The 21,572-nt window shown below is 45.8% G+C and overlaps 1 protein-coding gene across 2 annotated transcripts in view; it reads right to left on the bottom strand.

The window, feature by feature from the left end:
- The window catches only part of LOC121571099 (echinoderm microtubule-associated protein-like 3), a 37,358-nt gene that overhangs the window by 13,662 nt on the left and 2,124 nt on the right, over nt 1–21,572 (bottom strand). For both annotated transcript variants that reach the window (XM_041882392.2, XM_041882391.2), the window contains exon 2: nt 345–518. In XM_041882392.2, the coding sequence (XP_041738326.1) occupies nt 345–518 (174 nt within the window). The remainder of the gene's footprint in view (nt 1–344; nt 519–21,572) is intronic.

Genomic DNA, 21,572 nt, shown 5'->3' on the forward strand with positions numbered 1-21,572 from the left:
AACTTCAGAACGGGAAGCATAGAAATAGCGCACATAGAACAGATCTACCGCTTAGACTTGCTTTCAAGTAGAATGATAGATCTATAACTCCATTTCTATGTGAATTTGGTCGGGTCGCCCCAAAAGTTACATATTACCATTTTAAGTTTATATTACTCAAACCCAATCATCTACAACCCATTTCACACTACTGAGCCAAGCCAAGCAGAGCCGAGCTGCACTGTACTGGCCTGGTTAAACATCCAAGATATTTGCTGGAAAGAAAATATCCAAGCCAGCACAGTACGGTTCGGGCACGATAATGTGAAAAGAGTACAACTGTGGTCTGATGGTTGGCCATCCACCTGCGATGATCTGCTGTTTAAGCAGGGGGATCAACTGGTCGTGGAGGCGGAGCCTGCGTAGCGCGTCAGCCAGTGATGACTTCAGCAGCATGATCTCATCTTCCTGCGACTGCAGACGCCCCTCCATCATGGACACGCGGTCTGGATACTCAGTGCTGCTGCCGGACACGTCATCTGTGCAGACGGACCATGACAACAAATCAGGAGACAGTATGGAACCACATGCTGTCACATCATTCGTGGATATTGGGGAAAATAAGGACAACCAATGGTAGTCTATATCCAACTCAATGCTGTCACTCCATTGGCATATAGGGTTGTCCTCTAGACAAATGAAATATAAAAGTGATGTATTATTATGCAGTACCAATGTATAGGTTGGATACAACTATAAAATGCAAGATGGGAGAACTTCAAAAGATGCAAGCAGTAAGACATGACCCTGGTGTTGTAAATACTGTTAACAGCCCACAAATATTCCTCAAAAGGGACAGGAAGACTTACATTCTGCATGAAGATGAGCCTCCTGCAACCGTCTGACTATAAAGCCAACATTAATGTCCTCAACCAGCACTGTCTACAAGGAACGGGATGACACTTTCTATGAGTTTGGAGAGAAACTTATTTATTTAGGCTTTATTTAGAACTAAGTATTTTTCCATCAGAAAAAGAAGGCAGTAGATAGACCATTACCACCATTAGAAAAGAAGGCAGTAGACCATTACCACCATTAGAAAAGAAGGCAGTAGACCATTACCACCATTAGAAAAGAAGGCAGGAGACCATTACCACCATTAGAAAAGAAGGCAGTAGATAGACCATTACCACCATTAGAAAAGAAGGCAGTAGATAGACCATTACCACCATTAGAAAAGAAGGCAGTAGACCATTACCACCATTAGAAAAGAAGGCAGGAGACCATTACCACCATTAGAAAAGAAGGCAGTAGATAGACCATTACCACCATTAGAAAAGAAGGCAGTAGATAGACCATTACCACCATTAGAAAAGAAGGCAGTAGACCATTACCACCATTAGAAAAGAAGGCAGGAGACCATTACCACCATTAGAAAAGAAGGCAGTAGATAGACCATTACCACCATTAGAAAAGAAGGCAGTAGATAGACCATTACCACCATTAGAAAAGAAGGCAGTAGACCATTACCACCATTAGAAAAGAAGGCAGTAGATAGACCATTACCACCATTAGAAAAGAAGGCAGTAGATAGACCATTACCACCATTAGAAAAGAAGGCAGTAGATAGACCATTACCACCATTAGAAAAGAAGGCAGTAGATAGACCATTACCACCATTAGAAAAGAAGGCAGTAGATAGACCATTACCACCATTAGAAAAGAAGGCAGTAGATAGACCATTACCACCATTAGAAAAGAAGGCAGTAGATAGACCATTACCACCATTAGAAAAGAAGGCAGGAGACCATTACCACCATTAGAAAAGAAGGCAGTAGATAGACCATTACCACCATTAGAAAAGAAGGCAGGAGACCATTACCACCATTAGAAAAGAAGGCAGTAGATAGACCATTACCACCATTAGAAAAGAAGGCAGGAGACCATTACCACCATTAGAAAAGAAGGCAGGAGACCATTACCACCATTAGAAAAGAAGGCAGTAGATAGACCATTACCACCATTAGAAAAGAAGGCAGGAGACCATTACCACCATTAGAAAAGAAGGCAGTAGACCATTACCACCATTAGAAAATAAGGCAGGAGACCATTACCACCACAAGGAGGATAGGAGTTAAAGCATATGTTTCTGGTTTTCTCAAAATTTTGCAATTTCCAGCAGCTTCGCAAAAAAGAAGGGAATGTTCTAATTGTTTATCATCAGGTTGTGTTTAGGGAACAGGGTTTAACAAGACGGTTAAGTGTTCGCAGACCTACTTTCTCTAAAGTAGTGCACACGTGTTGGGACTGCCTATTCCATGATGATTCTGTACATGTCAACGTTTCCTGCAAATGGCAGTAGGAAGACTTGTTTATCATTAGGTTGTGTTTAACAAATGGATTGGAGTCTGTTAGGATATGAATAAGTCACCACAGACTTATGTGTGTGTATGTTTTGGGATTGGGCCTATTCTATCATTAAGTGTGTTTACATTTCCAACGAATTACCTCAGATTTGAAAGCGAAGAAGACAGCATTCCTGTGTGTCGCAATGTCATGTGACTAATGATCAGACCCTAAGCCAACTGCAGCTTGTTTTTAGTGCGGCCTACACTACTTCCTGCTTTGGTTGGCCACATTTGTTCTAATGTAGCGTGTTTCAGGTTTTATTAGTCTTATGTATGGGGTACGCAACAAAACGCTTACTTCCTTCTCGACAATGCAACAACAATAAGAAATAATCAAAAGATAAGAATACGAACATAAAGTAAATGGCTCAGTAGAATAGAATAAGTACGGGCTAATCAACGAAGGGCTATGTGTTCTCTGGAAAATAATGAAGGTGTGTTCCACGACGCGCTAGCGGAGTGTAACTACCCTTCCACGGTGTTGTAACTACCCTTCCACGGTGTTGTAACTACCCTTCCCCGGTGTTGTAACTACCCTTCCCCGGTGTTGTAACTACCCTTCCCCGGTGTTGTAACTACCCTTCCACGGTGTTGTAACTACCCTTCCACGGTGTTGCAACTACCCTTCCACGGTGTTGTAACTACCCTTCCACGGTGTTGTAACTACCCTTCCACGGTGTTGTAACTACCCTTCCACGGTGTTGCATTATTTTCCTGAGAACGCATGGCTATAATTTAACACATTTACAGCTGGAAATGTGTTCATTTGCAGGTAGAAATGTGTTCAACATCCACTGAGGTAGCTAGTAAGTTTACTAGATAGCGACAGTAGTTGCCTTGGAAACCAAACAAACAGACTTGCTAGCTTAGCTAACCAAACCATCAGTCCTAGCTTGCTATTATTGAAATGTAATTCAACAATGTTTTCAATTCGACTTTTGCTTTCAAAAGCAGCTCAAACATAGAATATGTAAGAATGAACTATAGCCATTGAATTATACCGTGCAAATATACCGTGCGTTGTAGGGAAATAATGCACGCTCTAGAATAACCTTCAAGCCAATCAGAAACAAGTATTCAACAATGCCATGGTATAAATATGTCCTATTTATATGTCAAATCTGTCTGGGCCAGGGGAAGTGAACATTGTCTGACTGATTAAGAACCTGCAAGGAAATAAGCTTTCTGATCAGGTCTGATCATATCTAAATAGATTGTTCTAGTGATTCTGAATCTATAGACACTGTGCATGAATTATAAGATGAGTGAATGTACTTTGTTGAAAGGAGATACAGTAAATCATATGATAGATAGCCTGCATATATCATGCATTTGGATCTGAAACAAAATGGATGATGTCTGACACTTGTCTGAAACAGTATTTCTGTGGGATCAAATGAAAACATTTTGAAAAACAGACCATGCTGGTGAATCACCATGAATCATGTTCCAAACATGCCTTAACATTTTATATTCATCCATTGTCTGTCATGCTTCTGGATGACATCGTCGCTGTTAGCGCAGGGCTCCAGTGCGCACTGAGTGCTAGTATGCAGTGTTCATTTCATCAACTAAAATAGTGACTACACTGTTGAGCAGTTTGACCGTATGGTGCGTAAGAATTGCCCATCAAGCCAATTCAACTTGTGGGAGGTGCTTCGGGAAGCATGGGGTGACATCTCTTCAGATTACCTCAACAAATTGACAACTAGAATGCCAAAGGTCTGCAAGGCTGTAATTGCTGCAAATGGAGGATTCTTTGACGAAAGCAAAGTTTGAAGGACACAATTATTATTTCTATAAAAAAAATCATGATTTCTAACCTTGTCAATGACTACATTTCCTATGCATTTTGCTATATTTTCTATTCAAACTCATTTCATGTATGTTTTCATGGAAAACAAGGACATTTCTAAGTGACCCCAAACTTTTGAACGGTAGTGTATATTCTTGCTAGTTTAAATCCCATGCTGTGGCTAACTGTGGCGAACTGTTGTTGAACTCAATGAAAATGGTCATGATGACAAATACAGGCAGACATGTGACTTCACACACTTGTTTGAAGAGGGCTTGGAATGTAGCAGGAGAGCAAGAATCTACTGGACTCTAATCAAGAACAGGAAACACCTATATAATATATAATAATATAATAATAATATAATATGCCATTTAGCAGACGCTTTTATCCAAAGCGACTTACAGTCGTGCGTGCATACATTTTTTTTGTGTATGGGTGGTCCCGGGGATCAAACCCACTACCTTGGCGTTACAAGCGCCGTGCTCTACCAGCTGAGCTACAGAGGACCACCTGACTCAAGTGGTTGAGTTAGGGCACAATGTTCACTAAAGAATATTGACATTCGCCAGCACTGTGAAGAGTAGACGCTCTGTTGCCTACGAGGAAGTCTAATCTCAGAGTGTATATTAAACAACACAATATGGGATACAGAATTAATGCTGCAATATGTAACTTTTTGGGCGACCCGATCAAATTCACGTAGAAATGTGAGTTATAGATATGTCACTCTCATTGAAAGCAAATCTAAGAAGCGGTAGATCTGTTCTATGTGCACTATTTCTATTCTTCCTGTTCTGAAGTTTCGTTTTTGTGTCTTTTATATTTCACAGCGGTTTAGATGGTATAATGATTCTCTACACAATGACTGCTTGTTTTGTCACAAACTGAAATTAAGCGAACTAATAGAATTTTAGCAACCAGGAAATGGCGGAGCGATTTCTACACCTTTAAATAGAACACTAGTACCGTATTTTCCGCACTATAAGGCGCACCAGAGTATAAGCCGCAGCAGCTAAATTGAATGATATTGAATGATGTGTACATATATAAGCCGCACTGGACTATAAGCCGCAGGTGTTTTAATGTTTAATTACCATATGTAAGGGTTCGTGCACAGAGGGGATTGTCGGGAAAGAGACAAACTGTCTTGCTCTCGTAATGTCTGTCTGTCTTGCTCTCGTTCTGTCTCTCGTACCACTCTCGGTTCCACTTTTACTTTTGCGCGCTACCTGTCTCACTCTTTTCCGGCCTCCAGCTTTTCCTGCTGGAGCCCGCCGCTAAAGGTTGGGGGGCGCGGACCGGTCATAGAGCCCATAGAGTTAAAGTTGGTGGACTGTAACCTGTAAAATCCATAGATTTAGGAGGTCTTCTAGTGGCCGTTAGCTGTACAAATCCATAGATTAGCCGCACCGTTATATAAGGCGCAGGGTCGAAAAATTTGAAAAAAGGCGCGGCTTATAGTCCGAAAATTACGGTATTTATATTGTAGGCCTATCTCTATGGAATGGGTTGTATGGGACTCAGCTGTGTTGTAACATTAGCCTCTGTTCTAATCCACTGACTTGAAACCTAAATCAAAAGCCAGTAACATGGGAGAGATTCCTTTTCAGTCTTTCAACTCCCCTCGTTTTTGGCAAATCTCAGTTGATTTGATCAACTGCCTGAAGCATGAAGATTTACCAGTTAGAAATTAGAAATGGCTGGGAGAGAGAAGAGATTACAATGGACTATGTACATGACCACTGAAACATGATCTATTTTATTCCCCTCCCAATTCCATGTAATCTTTTTCCATCACTTTCTCTGCCTTGTTTTCACACTCACACACACACACACCCACACACCCCCCCCCTTGGGCTACAACTCCAGGTCAAACACATGACTAAACGAAAGCTCCCGAAGCCCCAACACTCCCACAATCCAACCGCAGTGTTTCTGCAGGAAAGAGGCTTAACTTCATACACAAAATGACTCAAGTAAACTTTACACAGGACAAACATTGTATGACAGTGTGTGTATAATATAGAGGTTGTCTTGATTCATCTCAGATTGTGTGGGCCTGCACCTCTGAATCATAGATCTTTGTTCAATATAGTTATCATATTTAAATAAACACAGAAATTACGTTTTTAATACAGTATTATTGCTATGGCAAATTGAACAAGACTAGCATTAAATGCCAAAACTCACAGATCTGAGCAAACGTGGCTATTTAAAAAAAAACATTTTTAGTCATTTAGCAGACGCTCTTATCCAGAGCAACTTACAGTTAGTGAGTGCATACATTTTTTCTTTATTTTTCATACTGGCCCCCCGTGGGAATCTAACCCACAACTCTGGCGTTGCAAACGCCATGCTCTACCAACTGAGCTACATCCCTGCCAGCCATTCCCTCCCCTACCCTACCCTGGACGACGCTGGGCCAATTGTGCGCCGCCCCATGGGTCTCCCGGTTGCGGCCGGCTACGACAGAGCCTGGATTCGAACCAGGATCTCTAGTGGCACAGCTAGCACTGCGATGGAGTGCCTTAGAACACTGCGCCACTCGGGAGGTTATGAGTCAGAAATCAAATCCCAAGAGGCCATGAAAGATGAAGCCAAGAACGTGGGCACAATCTTGAGCCATCGCATAAATGACAATGTAATATATACTGAACAAATATATAAAACGCAACATGCAACAATTTCAAAGATTTTACTGAGTTACAGTTCATATAATGAAATCAGTCAATTGAAATAAATTCATTAGGCCCTAATCTATGGATTTCACATGACTGGGCAGAGGCCATGGGTGGGCCTGGGAGGGCATAGGCCCACCCACTGGGGAGCCAGGCCCAGCCAATCAGAATGAGTTTTTCCCCACAAAAGGGCTTTATTACAGACAGAAATACTCCTCATCAACCCCCCAGACGATCCCGCTGGTGATTAAGCCGGATGTGGAGGTCCTGGGCTGGCGTGGTTACACTTGGTCTGCGGTTGTGAGGCCGGTTGGACATACTGCCAAATTCTCCAAGACGACGTTGGATGGTAGAGAAATGAACATTCATTTTGAACGGTAGTGTACAACAGTCAGCATGCCAATTGCACGCTCCCTCAAAACTTGAGACATCTGTGGCATTGTGTTGTGTGACAAAACTGACCTTTTATTGTCCCCAGCACAAGGTGCACCTGTGTAATGATCATGCTGTTTAATCAGCTTGTTGATATGCCACACCTGTCAGGTGGATGGATTATCTTGGCAAAGGAGAAATGCTCACTAACAATTTGTGGACAACATTTGAGAGAAATAAGCTTTTGTGCGTATGTTACATTTCTGATTGGCCTGCAGCTGCTGAGGCTAATGCTAACCATTAAAAACGGGCACCACTAATAAAACCATTAATAAAGAGCTCCATTTTATTTCAATATGTGTACCTATAAAAGCAGTGTGCTTGGTGGGGCCTTGGCCATTATAAAAAAGGTCCAGTTAGGCCCGGTTGGGAACTTGCAGGTACAGTTGGCAGGTACAAAAGGTACAGTTGGGCACTTGCAGGACTACATTGCATTGTTCCAGCAGGTACTGTAGGAGAGATAGGCTACTGTAATAGACTTTATCATTCTTAATTAATTCGTGATGAGGCGTAAGATCAAGAACCGTTGCAGTCCTAGCCACAACCTATCTTTCAGGGGGACGTTCAAGAACGTAGCCAATAGCACACACGAACACATATGGAAGTAATTAGGAGGTTTGTGTTCTTGGTCTGTTTTTAGGGGGTATAGTATTTACGGTTGTGAATGGGAGCCGAAGCAACAGATGGGAATAGGATGAGGGGTTTATGTTTCCTTTCCTCCAGCGCAATAATGCTGCACTTTGTTAGTGAACACTGGAGAGGGTTGTTTGCTCTCACACACACACACACACATATTTTACATTTACATTTTAGTCATTTAGCAGACGCTCTTATCCAGAGCGACTTACAGTTAGTGAGTGCATACATTTTCATACTGGCCCCCCGTGGGAAACGAACCCACAACCCTGGCGTTGCAAGCGCCGTGCTCTACCACAGGACACACGTACAGTGGGGAGAACAAGTATTTGATACACTGCCGATTTTGCAGGTTTTCCTACTTACAAAGCATGTAGAGGTCTGTAAAAAATCCAGAAAATCACATTGTATGATTTTAAAGTAATTAATTTGCATTTTATTGCATGACATAAGTATTTGATACATCAGAAAAGCAGAACTTTAATATTTGGTACAGAAACCTTTGTTTGCAATTACAGAGATCATACGTTTCCTGTAGGTCTTGACCAGGTTTGCGCACACTGCAGCAGGGATTTTGGCCCACTCCTCCATACAGACCTTCTCCAGATCCTTCAGGTTTCGGGGCTGTCGCTGGGCAATACGGACTTTCAGCTCCCTCCAAAGATTTTCTATTGGGTTCAGGTCTGGAGACTGGCTAGGCCACTCCAGGACCTTGAGATGCTTCTAACGGAGCCACTCCTTAGTTGCCCTAGCTGTGTGTTTCGGGTCGTTGTCATGCTGGAAGACCCAGCCACGACCCATCTTCAATGCTCTTACTGAGGGAAGGAGGTTGTTGGCCAAGATCTCGCGATACATGGCCCCTCCATCCTCCCCTCAATACGGTGCAGTCGTCCTGTCCCCTTTGCAGAAAAGCATCCCCAAAGAATGATGTTTCCACCTCCATGCTTGACGGTTGGGGTGGTGTTCTTGGGGTTGTACTCATCCTTCTTCTTCTTCCTCCAAACACGGCGAGTGGAGTTTAGACCAAAAAGCTTTATTTTTGTCTCATCAGACCACATGACCTTCTCCCATTCCTCCTCTGGATCATCCAGATGGTCATTGGCAAACTTCAGACGGGCCTGGACATGCGCTGGCTTGAGCAGGGGGACCTTGCGTGCGCTGCAGGATTTTAATCCATGACGGCGTAATGTGTTACTTATGGTTTTCTTTGAGACTGTTGTCCCAGCTCTCTTCAGGTCATTGACCAGGTCCTGCCGTGTAGTTCTGGGCTGATCCCTCACCTTCCTCATGATCATTGATGCCCCACGAGGTGAGATCTTGCATGGAGCCCCAGACCGAGGGTGATTGACCGTCATCTTGAACTTCTTCCATTTTCTAATAATTGCGCCAACAGTTGTTGCCTTCTCACCAAGCTGCTTGCCTATTGTCCTGTAGCCCATCCCAGCCTTGTGCAGGTCTACAATTTTATCCCTGATGTCCTTGTCACGGTTTCGGCCGAGGCGGCCCCTTCTCCTTGTTCGGGCAGGCTTCGGCGGTCGTCGTCTCCGGAGTACTAGCTGCCACCGTTCAATGTTTCTTGTTTGATTGGTTTTGTCTGTTTGTCACACCTGGTTATTGTTTAGTGTTCATTAGGCACCCTATTTAGTTCCCTTGTTTTAGGTCTGGTGTTGTGTGTAATTGTTCTGCTGTCGTGTGGTTGTTTGTTCTGTGTTTTGTTCTCTCTCTCCTTTTCGGATTATTTAGAGAGACCTGCACTTTGGGCATACTGACTTTGTCGTTCTGTGTGCGTTTGTTTTCGCCTGTGACCTGTTGCCGGTTTTGGCGTACACTAAGGACTTCACTAAAGTGCTTTTGGATTTATTCTCTGTGTCCTGCGTGTGATTCCACATCCCACTACACTCCACTCGTGACAGAATTACACACCATCTGATGGAATCAGCAGGAGCACCCGCACCTACCGAGATCATGGAGGAGCGTCTTCGTGGTCAAGATGATCGGATCAACCAAATCGGGCACGCCCTGGACCGCGTCATAAACACCCTCCATCGATGGGAGACCAGCGGGGTACCCACACCCCCACCATCACCATCGGTCAGCCCGCCCGTCCAACTACCGGAACCCAGTGGGATTCGGCTCTCGCTCCCGAGGGCGTACGACGGCACCGCTGCCGGGTGTCAGGGGTTCCTATTACAAGTGGAGCTCTACCTTGCCACCGTACACCCGGCGCCCTCGGGACACGAGAGCGTTTCCGCCCTCATCTCCTGTCTCACCGGCAAGGCGTTGGAGTGGGCCAACGCCGAATGGAGGAGAATAGACGCCGCCACTATCACCTATGCGGAGTTCTCCCGCCGCTTCCGTGCGGTCTTCGACCATCCACCAGAAGGGAAGGCGGCGGGGGAGCGTCTATTCTACCTCCGGCAGGGGATGAGGAGCGCTCAAGAGTTTGCGCTGGAGTTCCGGACTCTAGCGGCAGATGCAGGGTGGAATGAGCGAGCCCTCATAGACCATTTTCGTTGCAGCCTCAGGGAGGACGTCCGCAGAGAGTTGGCGTGCAGGGATACTACACTCTCCTTTGACCAGTTGGTGGACATGGCCATTCGGCTGGACACCCTGCTCGCTAACCGCGGACGTCCCAGGTGGGGGTCGCCCATTCCACCCTCCAGCGCCTCCGAGCCGAGCCCGATGGAGCTCGGAGGTGCTGGCGCTAGAGGAGGGAGAAGGAGGAGCCCGAGGGGGGCCGTCCCTTGCACCCACTGTGGCCGTGGAGGGCACACCGCGGCTAGGTGCTGGGGAGGGTCTCCTGGTGGAGGAGACGGCAGACCACACATTGGGGAGTCCTCCCAGGTGAGTAGGCGCCCTACTTACCCAGAGCTTTCTGTCGTACACATAACCATACCTGTTTGTTTCCCACAGGTTGCACCTCGTTCCCAGCATAAGGCGCTAGTAGATTCAGGCGCAGCTGGGAATTTTGTAGATCGTAAATTCTGTGTTGAGTTAGGGATTCCCCTCCTTCCGGTTGATCATCCTTTCCCTGTACATGCCCTAGATAGTCGTCCGTTAGGATCTGGGTTGATTAGGGAGGTCACAGCGCCACTTAGGATGAAGACGCAGGGGGGTCATGAGGAGACGATTCAACTCTATCTGATCGACTCTCCTGCGTATCCGGTGGTACTGGGACTCCCCTGGTTGATTACCCATGATCCTACGATTTCGTGGCGAGAGAAGGCTCTTAAAAGGGTGGTCTGCTCAGTGTGAGGGGTTATGTCTGGGTGTTTCCGTAGGGGCGACCTCGGTGGAGAGTCCGAACCAGATGCCCGCATTGCACATTCCACCTGAGTATGAGGATTTGGCACTCGTGTTTAGCAAGACAAGGGCGGCTAGGTTGCCGCCTCATAGACAGGGGGATTGTGCGATAGACCTCCAGGCAGGAGCTGCGCTCCCGCGGAGCCATGTGTATCCTTTGTCACAAGAGGAGAAGAGGGCAATGGAGACATACATTGCCGAGTCTCTGAGACAGGGATACATACGGCCCTCCACTTCTCCCGCGTCCTCGAGCTTCTTTTTTGTGAAGAAAAAAGATGGAGGTTTGCGTCCGTGTATTGACTACCGCGGTCTCAATCAGGTGACTGTGAAATATAGTTATCCACTCCCGCTGATTGCGACTATGACGGAGTCATTACACGGGGCACGGTTCTTCACAAAATTGGACCTCAGGAGCGCATATAACTTGGTGCGCATTAGAGAGGGCGATGAGTGGAAGACAGCATTTAGTACTACCTCCGGTCATTACGAGTATCTCGTCATGCCATACGGGTTAATGAATGCTCCATCAGTCTTCCAATCTTTTGTAGATGAGATTTTCCGGGACATGCAGGCGCAGGGAGTAGTGGTGTACATAGACGATATTCTGGTGTACAGTTCTACTCGGGCCGAGCATGTAGCCCTGGTGCGCAGGGTATTGAGGAGATTGTTGGAGCATGACCTGTATGTCAAAGCCGAGAAATGTTTGTTCTTCCAGGAGTCAGTCTCCTTTTTGGGCTATCAGTTGTCTGCGTCATGGGTGAGGATGGAGGTTGACCGTGTGTCAGCCGTGCGTAATTGGCAAACCCCAACCACGGTTAAAGAGGTGCAACAGTTCTTGGGTTTTGCGAATTACTACCGGAGGTTTATCCGGGGTTTTGGACAGGTGGCAGCTCCCATAACGTCCCTTCTGAAGGGGGGTCCGGTGCGCTTGCGGTGGTCAGCTGAGGCGGACAGGGCTTTTGGGAGACTGAAGGACCTGTTTACCTCGGCTCCAGTGCTGGCGCACCCGGATCCCACTTTACCATTCCAAGTGGAGGTGGATGCGTCTGAAGCCGGTATCGGGGCTGTTCTTTCGCAACGGTCCGGCACACCACCTAAACTCCGCCCCTGTGCTTTTTATTCTAAGAAGCTCAGTCCGGCGGAGAGGAATTATGACGTAGGAGACAGGGAGCTGTTAGCCGTGGTACAGGCCCTAAAGGTGTGGAGGCATTGGCTTGAGGGGGCTCAACACCCTTTTCTCATTCTGACTGACCACCGTAACCTGGAATACATTCGGGCAGCTAGGAGACTGAATCCTCGCCAGGCTCGATGGACTATGTTTCTCGCCCGGTTTGTGTTTAAGATCACTTACATCCCTGGGTCCCAGAACGGGAAGGCAGATGCCCTGTCGCGGCGGTATGACACAGAGGAGAGGTGCATGGAGCCCATTCCCATACTACCTGAGTCTTGTCTGGTTGCACCGGTGGTATGGGAGGTCGATGCGGAGATCGAGCGGGCATTACGCACCGACCCTAGCCCTCCACAGTGTCCGGTGGGTTGGACGTACGTCCCGCTCGAGGTCCGGGATCGGCTTATTTATTGGGCTCACACGTCACCCTCCTCTGGACATCCAGGTATTGGCCGGACAGTGCACTGCCTTAGCACAAAGTACTGGTGGCCAACGTTAGCCAGGGATGTGAGGATTTATGTCTCCTCCTGCTCAGTGTGTGCCCAGTGTAAGGCGCCCAGACACTTGCCCAGGGGTAAATTACAACCCCTGCCCGTTCCACAACGACCCTGGTCTCACCTTTCGGTGGATTTTGTTACCGACCTTCCCTCCTCACAGGGGAATACCACCATCCTGGTCGTTGTGGATCGGTTCTCGAAGGCCTGTCGTCTCCTTCCCATGCCGGGTCTTCCTACTGCCCTACAGACCGCTGAGGCTCTATTTACTCACGTCTTCCGGCATTACGGGGTACCCGAGGATATAGTGTCTGATCGAGGGCCCCCAGTTTACCTCCAGAGTCTGGAGAGCGTTTATGGAACGGTTGGGGGGTTTCGGTGAGCCTTACCTCGGGTTACCACCCCGAGAGTAATGGGCAGGTCGAACGTGTCAACCAGGATGTGGGTAGGTTTCTGAGGTCATATTGTCAGGGCCGGCCGGAGGAGTGGGCGAGATATGTGCCCTGGGCCGAGATGGCACAGAACTCTCTCCGCCACTCCTCCACAAAACTAACCCCTTTCCAGTGTGTGTTAGGGTACCAGCCGGTTCTGGCACCGTGGCATGAGAGCCAGATCGAGGCCCCTGCTGTGGATGAGTGGGTACGGCGCTCGGAGGAGACGTGGAACGCTGCACACGTCCATCTGCAGCGAGCCATCCGTCGACAGAAGACGAGCGCCGACCTCCACCGCAGTGAGGGGCCAGTGTACGCACCTGGAGATCGTGTCTGGCTCTCAACCAGAAACCTGCCTCTCCGCCTGCCCTGCCGGAAGCTGGGTCGGCGGTTTGTGGGGCCTTTTAAAGTCCTGAGGAGATTGAACGAGGTGTGTTACAGATTACAACTGCCCATTGATTACAAAAATGTTAACCCCTCGTTCCATGTGTCTCTCCTCAGGCCGGTGGTAGCTGGTCCACTCCAGGACTTTGAGATAGAGGAGACTCCTCCGCCCCCGTTGGACATCGAGGGGGCTCCGGCGTACACTGTTCGGGCCATCCTCGATTCGAGACGCCGGATGGGGGGTCTCCAATATCTCGTGGAGTGGGAGGGGTACAGCCCGGAGGAGCGGTGCTGGGTGCCGAGGAGGGACATCCTGGACCCGTCTCTTCTGACCGAATTCCATCGTGGTCATCCCACGCGCCCTGCTCCGCGCCCTCCTGGTCATCCCCGAGGCCGGGGGCGGCGCACGGCTGGAGCCACGCGTCAAGGGGGGGGGTACTGTACGGAGGCGGCCCCTTCTCCTTGTTCGGGCAGGCTTCGGCGGTCGTCGTCTCCGGAGTACTAGCTGCCACCGTTCAATGTTTTTTGTTTGATTGGTTTTGTCTGTTTGTCACACCTGGTTATTGTTTAGTGTTCATTAGGCACCCTATTTAGTTCCCTTGTTTTAGGTCTGGTGTTGTGTGTAATTGTTCTGCTGTCGTGTGGTTGTTTGTTCTGTGTTTTGTTCTCTCTCTCCTTTTCGGATTATTTAGAGAGACCTGCACTTTGGGCATACTGACTTTGTCGTTCTGTGTGCGTTTGTTTTCGCCTGTGACCTGTTGCCGGTTTTGGCGTACACTAAGGACTTCACTAAAGTGCTTTTGGATTTATTCTCTGTGTCCTGCGTGTGATTCCACATCCCACTACACTCCACTCGTGACAGTCCTTACACAGCTCTCTGGTCTTGGCCATTGTAGAGAGGTTGGAGTCTGTTTGATTGAGTGTGTGGACAGGTGTCTTTTATACAGGTAACGAGTTCAAACAGGTGCAGTTAATACAGGTAATGAGTGGAGAACAGGAGGGCTTCTTAAAGAAAAACTAACAGGTCTGTGAGAGCCGGAATTCTTACTGGTTGGTAGGTGATCAAATACTTATGTCATGCAATAAAATGCAGGTACATTACTTAAAAATCATACAATGTGATTTTCTGGATTTTTGTTTTAGATTCCGTCTCTCACAGTTGAAGTGTACCTATGATAAAAACTACAGACCTCTACATGCTTTGTAAGTAGGAAAACCTGCAAAATCGGCAGTGTATCAAATACTTCTTCTCCCCACTGTATGCATGCAAACACACACACGCACCCAGCTGCCCTATCACAAATTTCCCTGCTTCTCATTTTTAGTCATTACAACTGTTTTTTCTCATGACAAGCCAAGGCCTGCGGGTGAGTCCCAGAGGAAGCTGGAGAGGAACATACATATGCACAACGACTGGACGGGGCTGGAAGTAATCAGGAGTTGGCCGAAACTAGAGAGCTGGAGTGGAGTGTGGTCTCTGGTCTGATTGAATGTTTGAGCCACTCTGCTCCTCTCATCTCTCTCTCTTTCTCTATTTATCCCCCTCTCTCTGGCTTTCTGTTCCTTTCTCTTTCGGTCTCTCATCATACACACATATCCACACATCCACTCTCTCCATTTTAAATTAGCTAAAGCTGAAAATAGTTTATCTGATAAACTGATAAACGATGATACTGGTAGGAAAAGAAAACAACACAATTCCGCACTGAATCTTGAAGACGGAGGTTAGGGTTTCTAGCTAGTTTATAGCCTTGTAGGATGTTGCTCTAATTTCACTCTCACTTCTGTGCCCAGAGGCCATCTGAAGGCTATTGCCACTGGGCAATAAGGCTGTTCGATTAGGAGCCAAGAGGTTTGGACAGAGCAAACTGACTCTTTGGTCAGACTGCATGTGCACAAGTCGCTACCTTTCTCGTCCAATTTGGAGAATGTTTAAATCAATTTGCTCAACTCCCTCTCCAAGGCACTATTGGACGAGAAAGGGTAGAAACTTGTGCACATGCGGTCTGAACAAAGAGTAGATTTGCTCTGTCTAAACCTCTTGGATACCATTCGAACAGCTTTACAGTGCCTTGCAAAAGTATTCATCCCCCTTGGCGTTTTTTCTATTTTGTTGCATTACAACCTGTAATTTAAATGAATTTTATTTGGATTTCATGTAAATGGACATACACAAAATAGTCCAAATTGGTACAGTGAAATGAAAAAAATAACTTGCTTCAAAGAATTCTAAAAAATAAATAACAGAAAAGTAGTGCGTGCATATGTATTCACCCCCTTTGCTATGAAGCCCCTAAATAAGATCTGGTGCAACCAATTACCTTCAGAAGTCACATAATTAGTTAAATAAAGTCCACCTGTGTGCAATCTAAGTGTCACATGATCTGTCACATGATCTCAGTATATATACACCTGCTCTGAAAGGCCCCAGAGTCTGCAACACCACTAAGCAAGGGGAACCACCAAGAAAGCGGCACCATGAAGAACAAGGAGCTCTCCAAACAGGTCAGGGACAAAGTTGTGTAGAAGTACAGATCAGGGTTGGGTTATAAAAAAATATCCAAAACTTTGAACATCCCACAGAGCACCATTAAATCAATTATTTAAAAATGGAAAGAATATGGCACCACAACAAACCTGCCAAGAGAGGGCCGCCCACCAAAATTCACGGACCAGGCAAGGAGGGCATTAATCAGAGGCAACAAAGAGACCAAAGATAATCCTGAAGGAGCTGCGAAGCTCCACAGCGGAGATTGGAGTATCTGTCCATAGGACCACTTTAAGCTGTACACTCCACAGAGCTGGGCTTTACGGAAGAGTGGCCAGAAAAAAGCCCTTGCTTAATGAAAAAAAAAAGCTAACTTGTTTGGTGTTCGCCAAAAGGCATGTGGGAGACTCCCCAAACATATGGAAGAAGGTACCCTGGTCAGATGAGACTAAAATCGAGCGTTTTTGGCCATCAAGGAAAACGCTATATCTGGCGCAAACCCAACACCTCTCATCACCCCGAGAACACCACCATGTTTTTCAGGGACTGGGAAACTGGTCAGAATTGAAGGATGGCACTAAATACAAGGAAATTCTTGAGGGAAACCTGTTTCAGTCTTCCAGAAATTTGAGACTGGGACGGAGGTTCACCTTCCAGCAACACTTGAGTGGTTTAAGGGGAAACATTTCAATGTCTTGGAATGGCCTAGTCAAAGCCCAGACCTCAATCCAATTGAGAATCTGTTGTATGACTTAAAGATTGCTGTACACCAGCGGAACCCATCCAACTTGAAGGAGCTGGAGCAGTTTTGCCTTGAAGAATGGGCATAAATCCCAGTGGCTAGATGTGCCAAGCTTATAGAGACATACCCCAAGAGACTTGCAGCTGTAATTGCTGCAAAAGGTGGCTCTACAAAGTATTGACTTTGGGGGGGGTGAATAGTTATGCAAGCTCAAGTTCTCTGTTTTTGTGTCTTATTTCTTGTTTGTTTCACAAAAAAAATATTTTGCATCTTCAAAGTGGTAGGCATGTTGTGTAAATCAAATGATACAAACCCCCCAAAAATCAATTTTAATTCCAGGTTGTAAGGCAACAAATAGGAAAAATGCCAAGGGGGGTGAATACTGTCGCAAGCCACTACACAGTCTACGCAAACGGAGCCGACTGTGGTGTTATTTGGATCCCCAAGTTTTCAGAGCAAAAATAAATAAATACAAAATAAACTTGTTTTTATTGTTGGACATAGACTGTAAAAACATCAAGAAATTAGCTCAAGTGATTTTAATTTAAGAAATCTGTTCAAGTATTCCCACGCATAATAGAGAGACACGAGATCGTATAAAAATGTAAGCAAGGTTTGAAATGATTATGTTTTAGTCAAACATGTCTATTTGGGCTTCCTGCGGTCAATTTGCAGTCTACAAATTATTTGTAATTACAGTGAATTCGGAAAGTATTCAGACCCCTTGACTTTTTCCACTTTTTGTTACATTCCAGCTTTATTCTAAACTGGATGAAATAGTTTTTTCCCTCATCAATCTCACACACACACACACACACACACACATAACACACACACACACACACACACAATACCCCACAATGACAAAGCACATTTTTGCAAATGTATATACAGAAGAAACTACGGAAATATCACATTTACATAAGTATTCAGACCCTTTACTCAGTACATTGTTGAAGCACCTTTGGCAGTGATTACAGCCTCGAGTCTTCTTTGGTATGACGCTACAAGCTTGGCACACCTTTATTTGGGGAGTTTCTCCCATTCTTCTCTGCAGATCCTCTCAAGCTCTGCCAGCTTGGATGTGGAGCATCGCTGCACAGCTATTTTCAGGTCTCTCCAGAGATGTTCGATTGGGTTCAAGTCCGGGCTCTGCCTGGGCCACTCAAGGACATTCAGAGACTTGTCCCGAAGCCACTCCTGCGTTGTCTTGGCTGTGTGCTTAAGGTCGTTGTCCTGTTGGAAGGTGAACCTTCGCCCCAGTCTGAGGTTCTGAGCGCTCTGGATCAGGTTTTCATCAAGGATCTCGCTGTACTTTGTTCTGTTCAGCTTTCCCTCTATCCTGACTAGTCTCCCAGTCCCTGCTGATGAAAAACATCCCCAAAGCATGATGCTGCCACCACCATGCTTCACCGTAGGGATGGTGCCAGGTTTCCTCCAGACGTGACGCTTGGCATTCAGGCCAAAGAGTTCAATCTTGATTTCATCAGCCCAGAGAATCTTGTTTCTCATGGTCAGAGTCCTTTAGGTGCCTTTTGGCTGTCATGTGCCTTTTACTAAGGAGTGGCTTCTGTCTGGCCATTCTATCATTAAGGCCTGATTGGTGGAGTGCTGCAGAGATGGTTGTCCTTCTGGAAGGTTCTCCCATCTCCACAGAGGAACTCTGGAGCTCTGTCAGAGTGACCATTGGGTTCTTGGTCACCTCCCTGACCGAGGCCCTTCTCCCCCGATTGCTCAGTTTGGCCGGGCAGCCAGCTCAAACTTCTTCCATTTAAGAATGATGGCGGCCAATGAGTTCTCGAGACCTCAGATGGCCCAGGCCACTCGGCACAGAAAATAGTGAAATTAGAGCAACATCCTACAAGGCTAAAAACTAGCTAGAAACTCTAAATGTTGTGTTGTTGCCATGTGTTTCTGTCCCGTTGTGTTGTGATATCTGTTCTCCTTGTGCTGTTACTGTTCTGTATTGACTTTTGCTTGTCATATGTCCTGTGCTTTTGTGTTGTGATGTCTGTCTTGTCCTGTGATTTTGATGTTCTTTTATTTATTTTATTTATTGCACAGCACTTCTCAGTCATCACTGGCCAGGCCGTCATTGTAAAAAAATTGACTCGCCTGGATAAATAAAGGTTAATCATTTAAAAGAAATCTCTTGCCCAGGCTGACTTTTTGAAGAACTGTAGTTTCATTAAAAGGAAAATACACTTTTTATCGAAGTGTTAAGGTAGCGGTTTTATGGCTATAAGGACGTTTTGGTCTTTGAGATGTTTTTCCTTCTCTTAATAGTTTGGGATTTTCTTATCTTGCTGTATCCAAAGTCCTTACTTGCAATCTTATGACTGTTACTTAATTGTGGTTGAAACAGTCTTAAATCGAGACGTGACGGTTATTTTCCAACCCAGACTCTCAAGAGTAAGGATTGACAGCACACACACACACACAGCCTCTTCCCACATTTCACCCACCCTTTGTCAGCTCCTTTCTGGTGAATGCCACCCTCCACGGTGCATCACCACCTACAGAGAGTGTCTGTCCCCGGGACCCATGTGATCACGAGCCATGTTGCCACCACAACACATCCTGTGTCTTACTTGACACCTCTGCACTTCCATCGAACTCATCACACTGAACCGAAACAGAGAGATATAGCTACATTACAGCAGAACACACTGACAGACTCACCCCCACCTGAGAGAATATATGCAGGGGAATTAAAACTGTCTGCTGCTATCTCCTGGTCTAACGTTTAATAGAAAACGTTTATTTATGATCATATCTTATTATCGTATGAGAAAATTCTGAGTAGCATTGTCTGATGGAAAAGTGTGGACTTTCGTCTGTTGCTCAACCTACATCAATCCATGCTCTGTATTTGATACTAGCTGAAGATTAAATGTTGGTCGCAAATATTGAGGCTAAACACAAGATTAAGAGGATCTAAACAATCTAAAAATAAACATTAAACATTTCTCTTGAGCTGTTTGGGGTCAACACAGTGTCACTAAGCTTAAATCAGAGGGAAATTATGCAAGAGCATACTTGCTTTGCATGCAGATAAAAAAAGCTATGAGGTATTCTACAGGCAGTATAAATGTAATACCAGTATGATCTCACACATGGTAGCGCAAAGGAGCTGCTGGACATAATCAACCATGTCAAAAGCCCCTGCATTTTTTATCATGTGTAGATAAAGCAAGTTATTAACAAACCTTCTACCGACTACAGCAATGAAAACCATAACCAAATGAAGCGGTCCACACAGAAGCAAGCTATCTGACAACTGACATGTTCTCAGACCCTAGTTAACTGTGATTTCTGACAGGGCAGCATGGAATTATCAGCTAGCTGTGGGGGTGTGCTGGTGATTTTATGGACAGTTCAGCCAAACACCCACAGACCCAGACAATCCCTGACAGTAAACTCACTGACAGCCCACTGCAAAGCCCCATCCTGCTGACTGAATAAAACATAGTGCTGATCTGATGGCAGTTTCACTTCGTAATCCCTAAATAGTTGAGGTTAGGATTGCTGTAGGATAAGCTGATCCTAGATCTGTGCTTAGGGGGACATATTCTAGTCAGCTGTGAGTGAGACATACTGACAGACAGGCATTGCCCACAGTTGCTAACCGGGCGTCTGCCTCTCCATGTTATATTGGGCCCGTTAGACATTGCAGCCGACTTTAAAGGTGAGTCGAGACTGATTGATCTACAAATCACCTTACATCATAAATAACAAACTACTCAATATTATTTGTAGATCAGTCAGTCACAATTTACTCAACATGTACTGCACTGACACAGATGACTGATGATTGGTTGAAAGAAATGGATAATAAGGAGTTTGTGGGAGCTGTACTGTTAGATTTCAGTGCAGCCTTTGATATTATTGACCATAACCTGTTGTTGAGAAAACATATGTTTTATTGCTTTTCAACCTGGATTCAGAGCTATCTATCTAATAGAACTCAAGAGGACTTTCTTTAATGGAAGCCTCTATAGTTTCAAACATGTAGGGTGTGGTGTACCGCAGGGCAGCTCTCTAGGCCCTCTACTCTTTTCTATTTTTACCAATGACCTGCCACTGGCATTAAACAAAGCATGTGTGTCCATGTATGCTGATGATTCAACCATATACGTGTCAGCAACCACAGCTAATGAAGTCACTGAAACCCTTAACAATTAGTTGCAGTCAGTTTTGGAATGGGTGGCCACTAATAAACTGGTCCTGAACATCTCTAAAACTAAGAGCATTGTATTTGGTACAAATCATTCCCTTAGCTCTAGACCACAGCTGAATCTGGTAATGAATGGTGTGGCTGTTGAGCAAGTTGAGGAGACTAAATTACTTGGTGTTACCTTAGATTGTAAACTGTCATGGTCAAAACATATAGATTCAATGGTTGTAAAGATGGGGAGAGGTCGGTCCATAATAAAGAGATGCTCTGCTTTTTTGACACCACACACCAAAAAGCAAGTCGTGCAGGCTCTAGTTTTGTCTAATATTGATTATTGTCCAGTCATGAGGTCAAGTGCTGCAAAGAAAGACCTAGTTAAGCTGCAGCTGGCCCAGAACAGAGCGGCACGTCTTGCTCTTCATTGTAATCAGAGGGCTAACATAAATACTATGCA

This window comes from Coregonus clupeaformis, chromosome 8, assembly GCF_020615455.1.
Source record: "Coregonus clupeaformis isolate EN_2021a chromosome 8, ASM2061545v1, whole genome shotgun sequence".
NCBI lineage: Eukaryota > Metazoa > Chordata > Actinopteri > Salmoniformes > Salmonidae > Coregonus > Coregonus clupeaformis.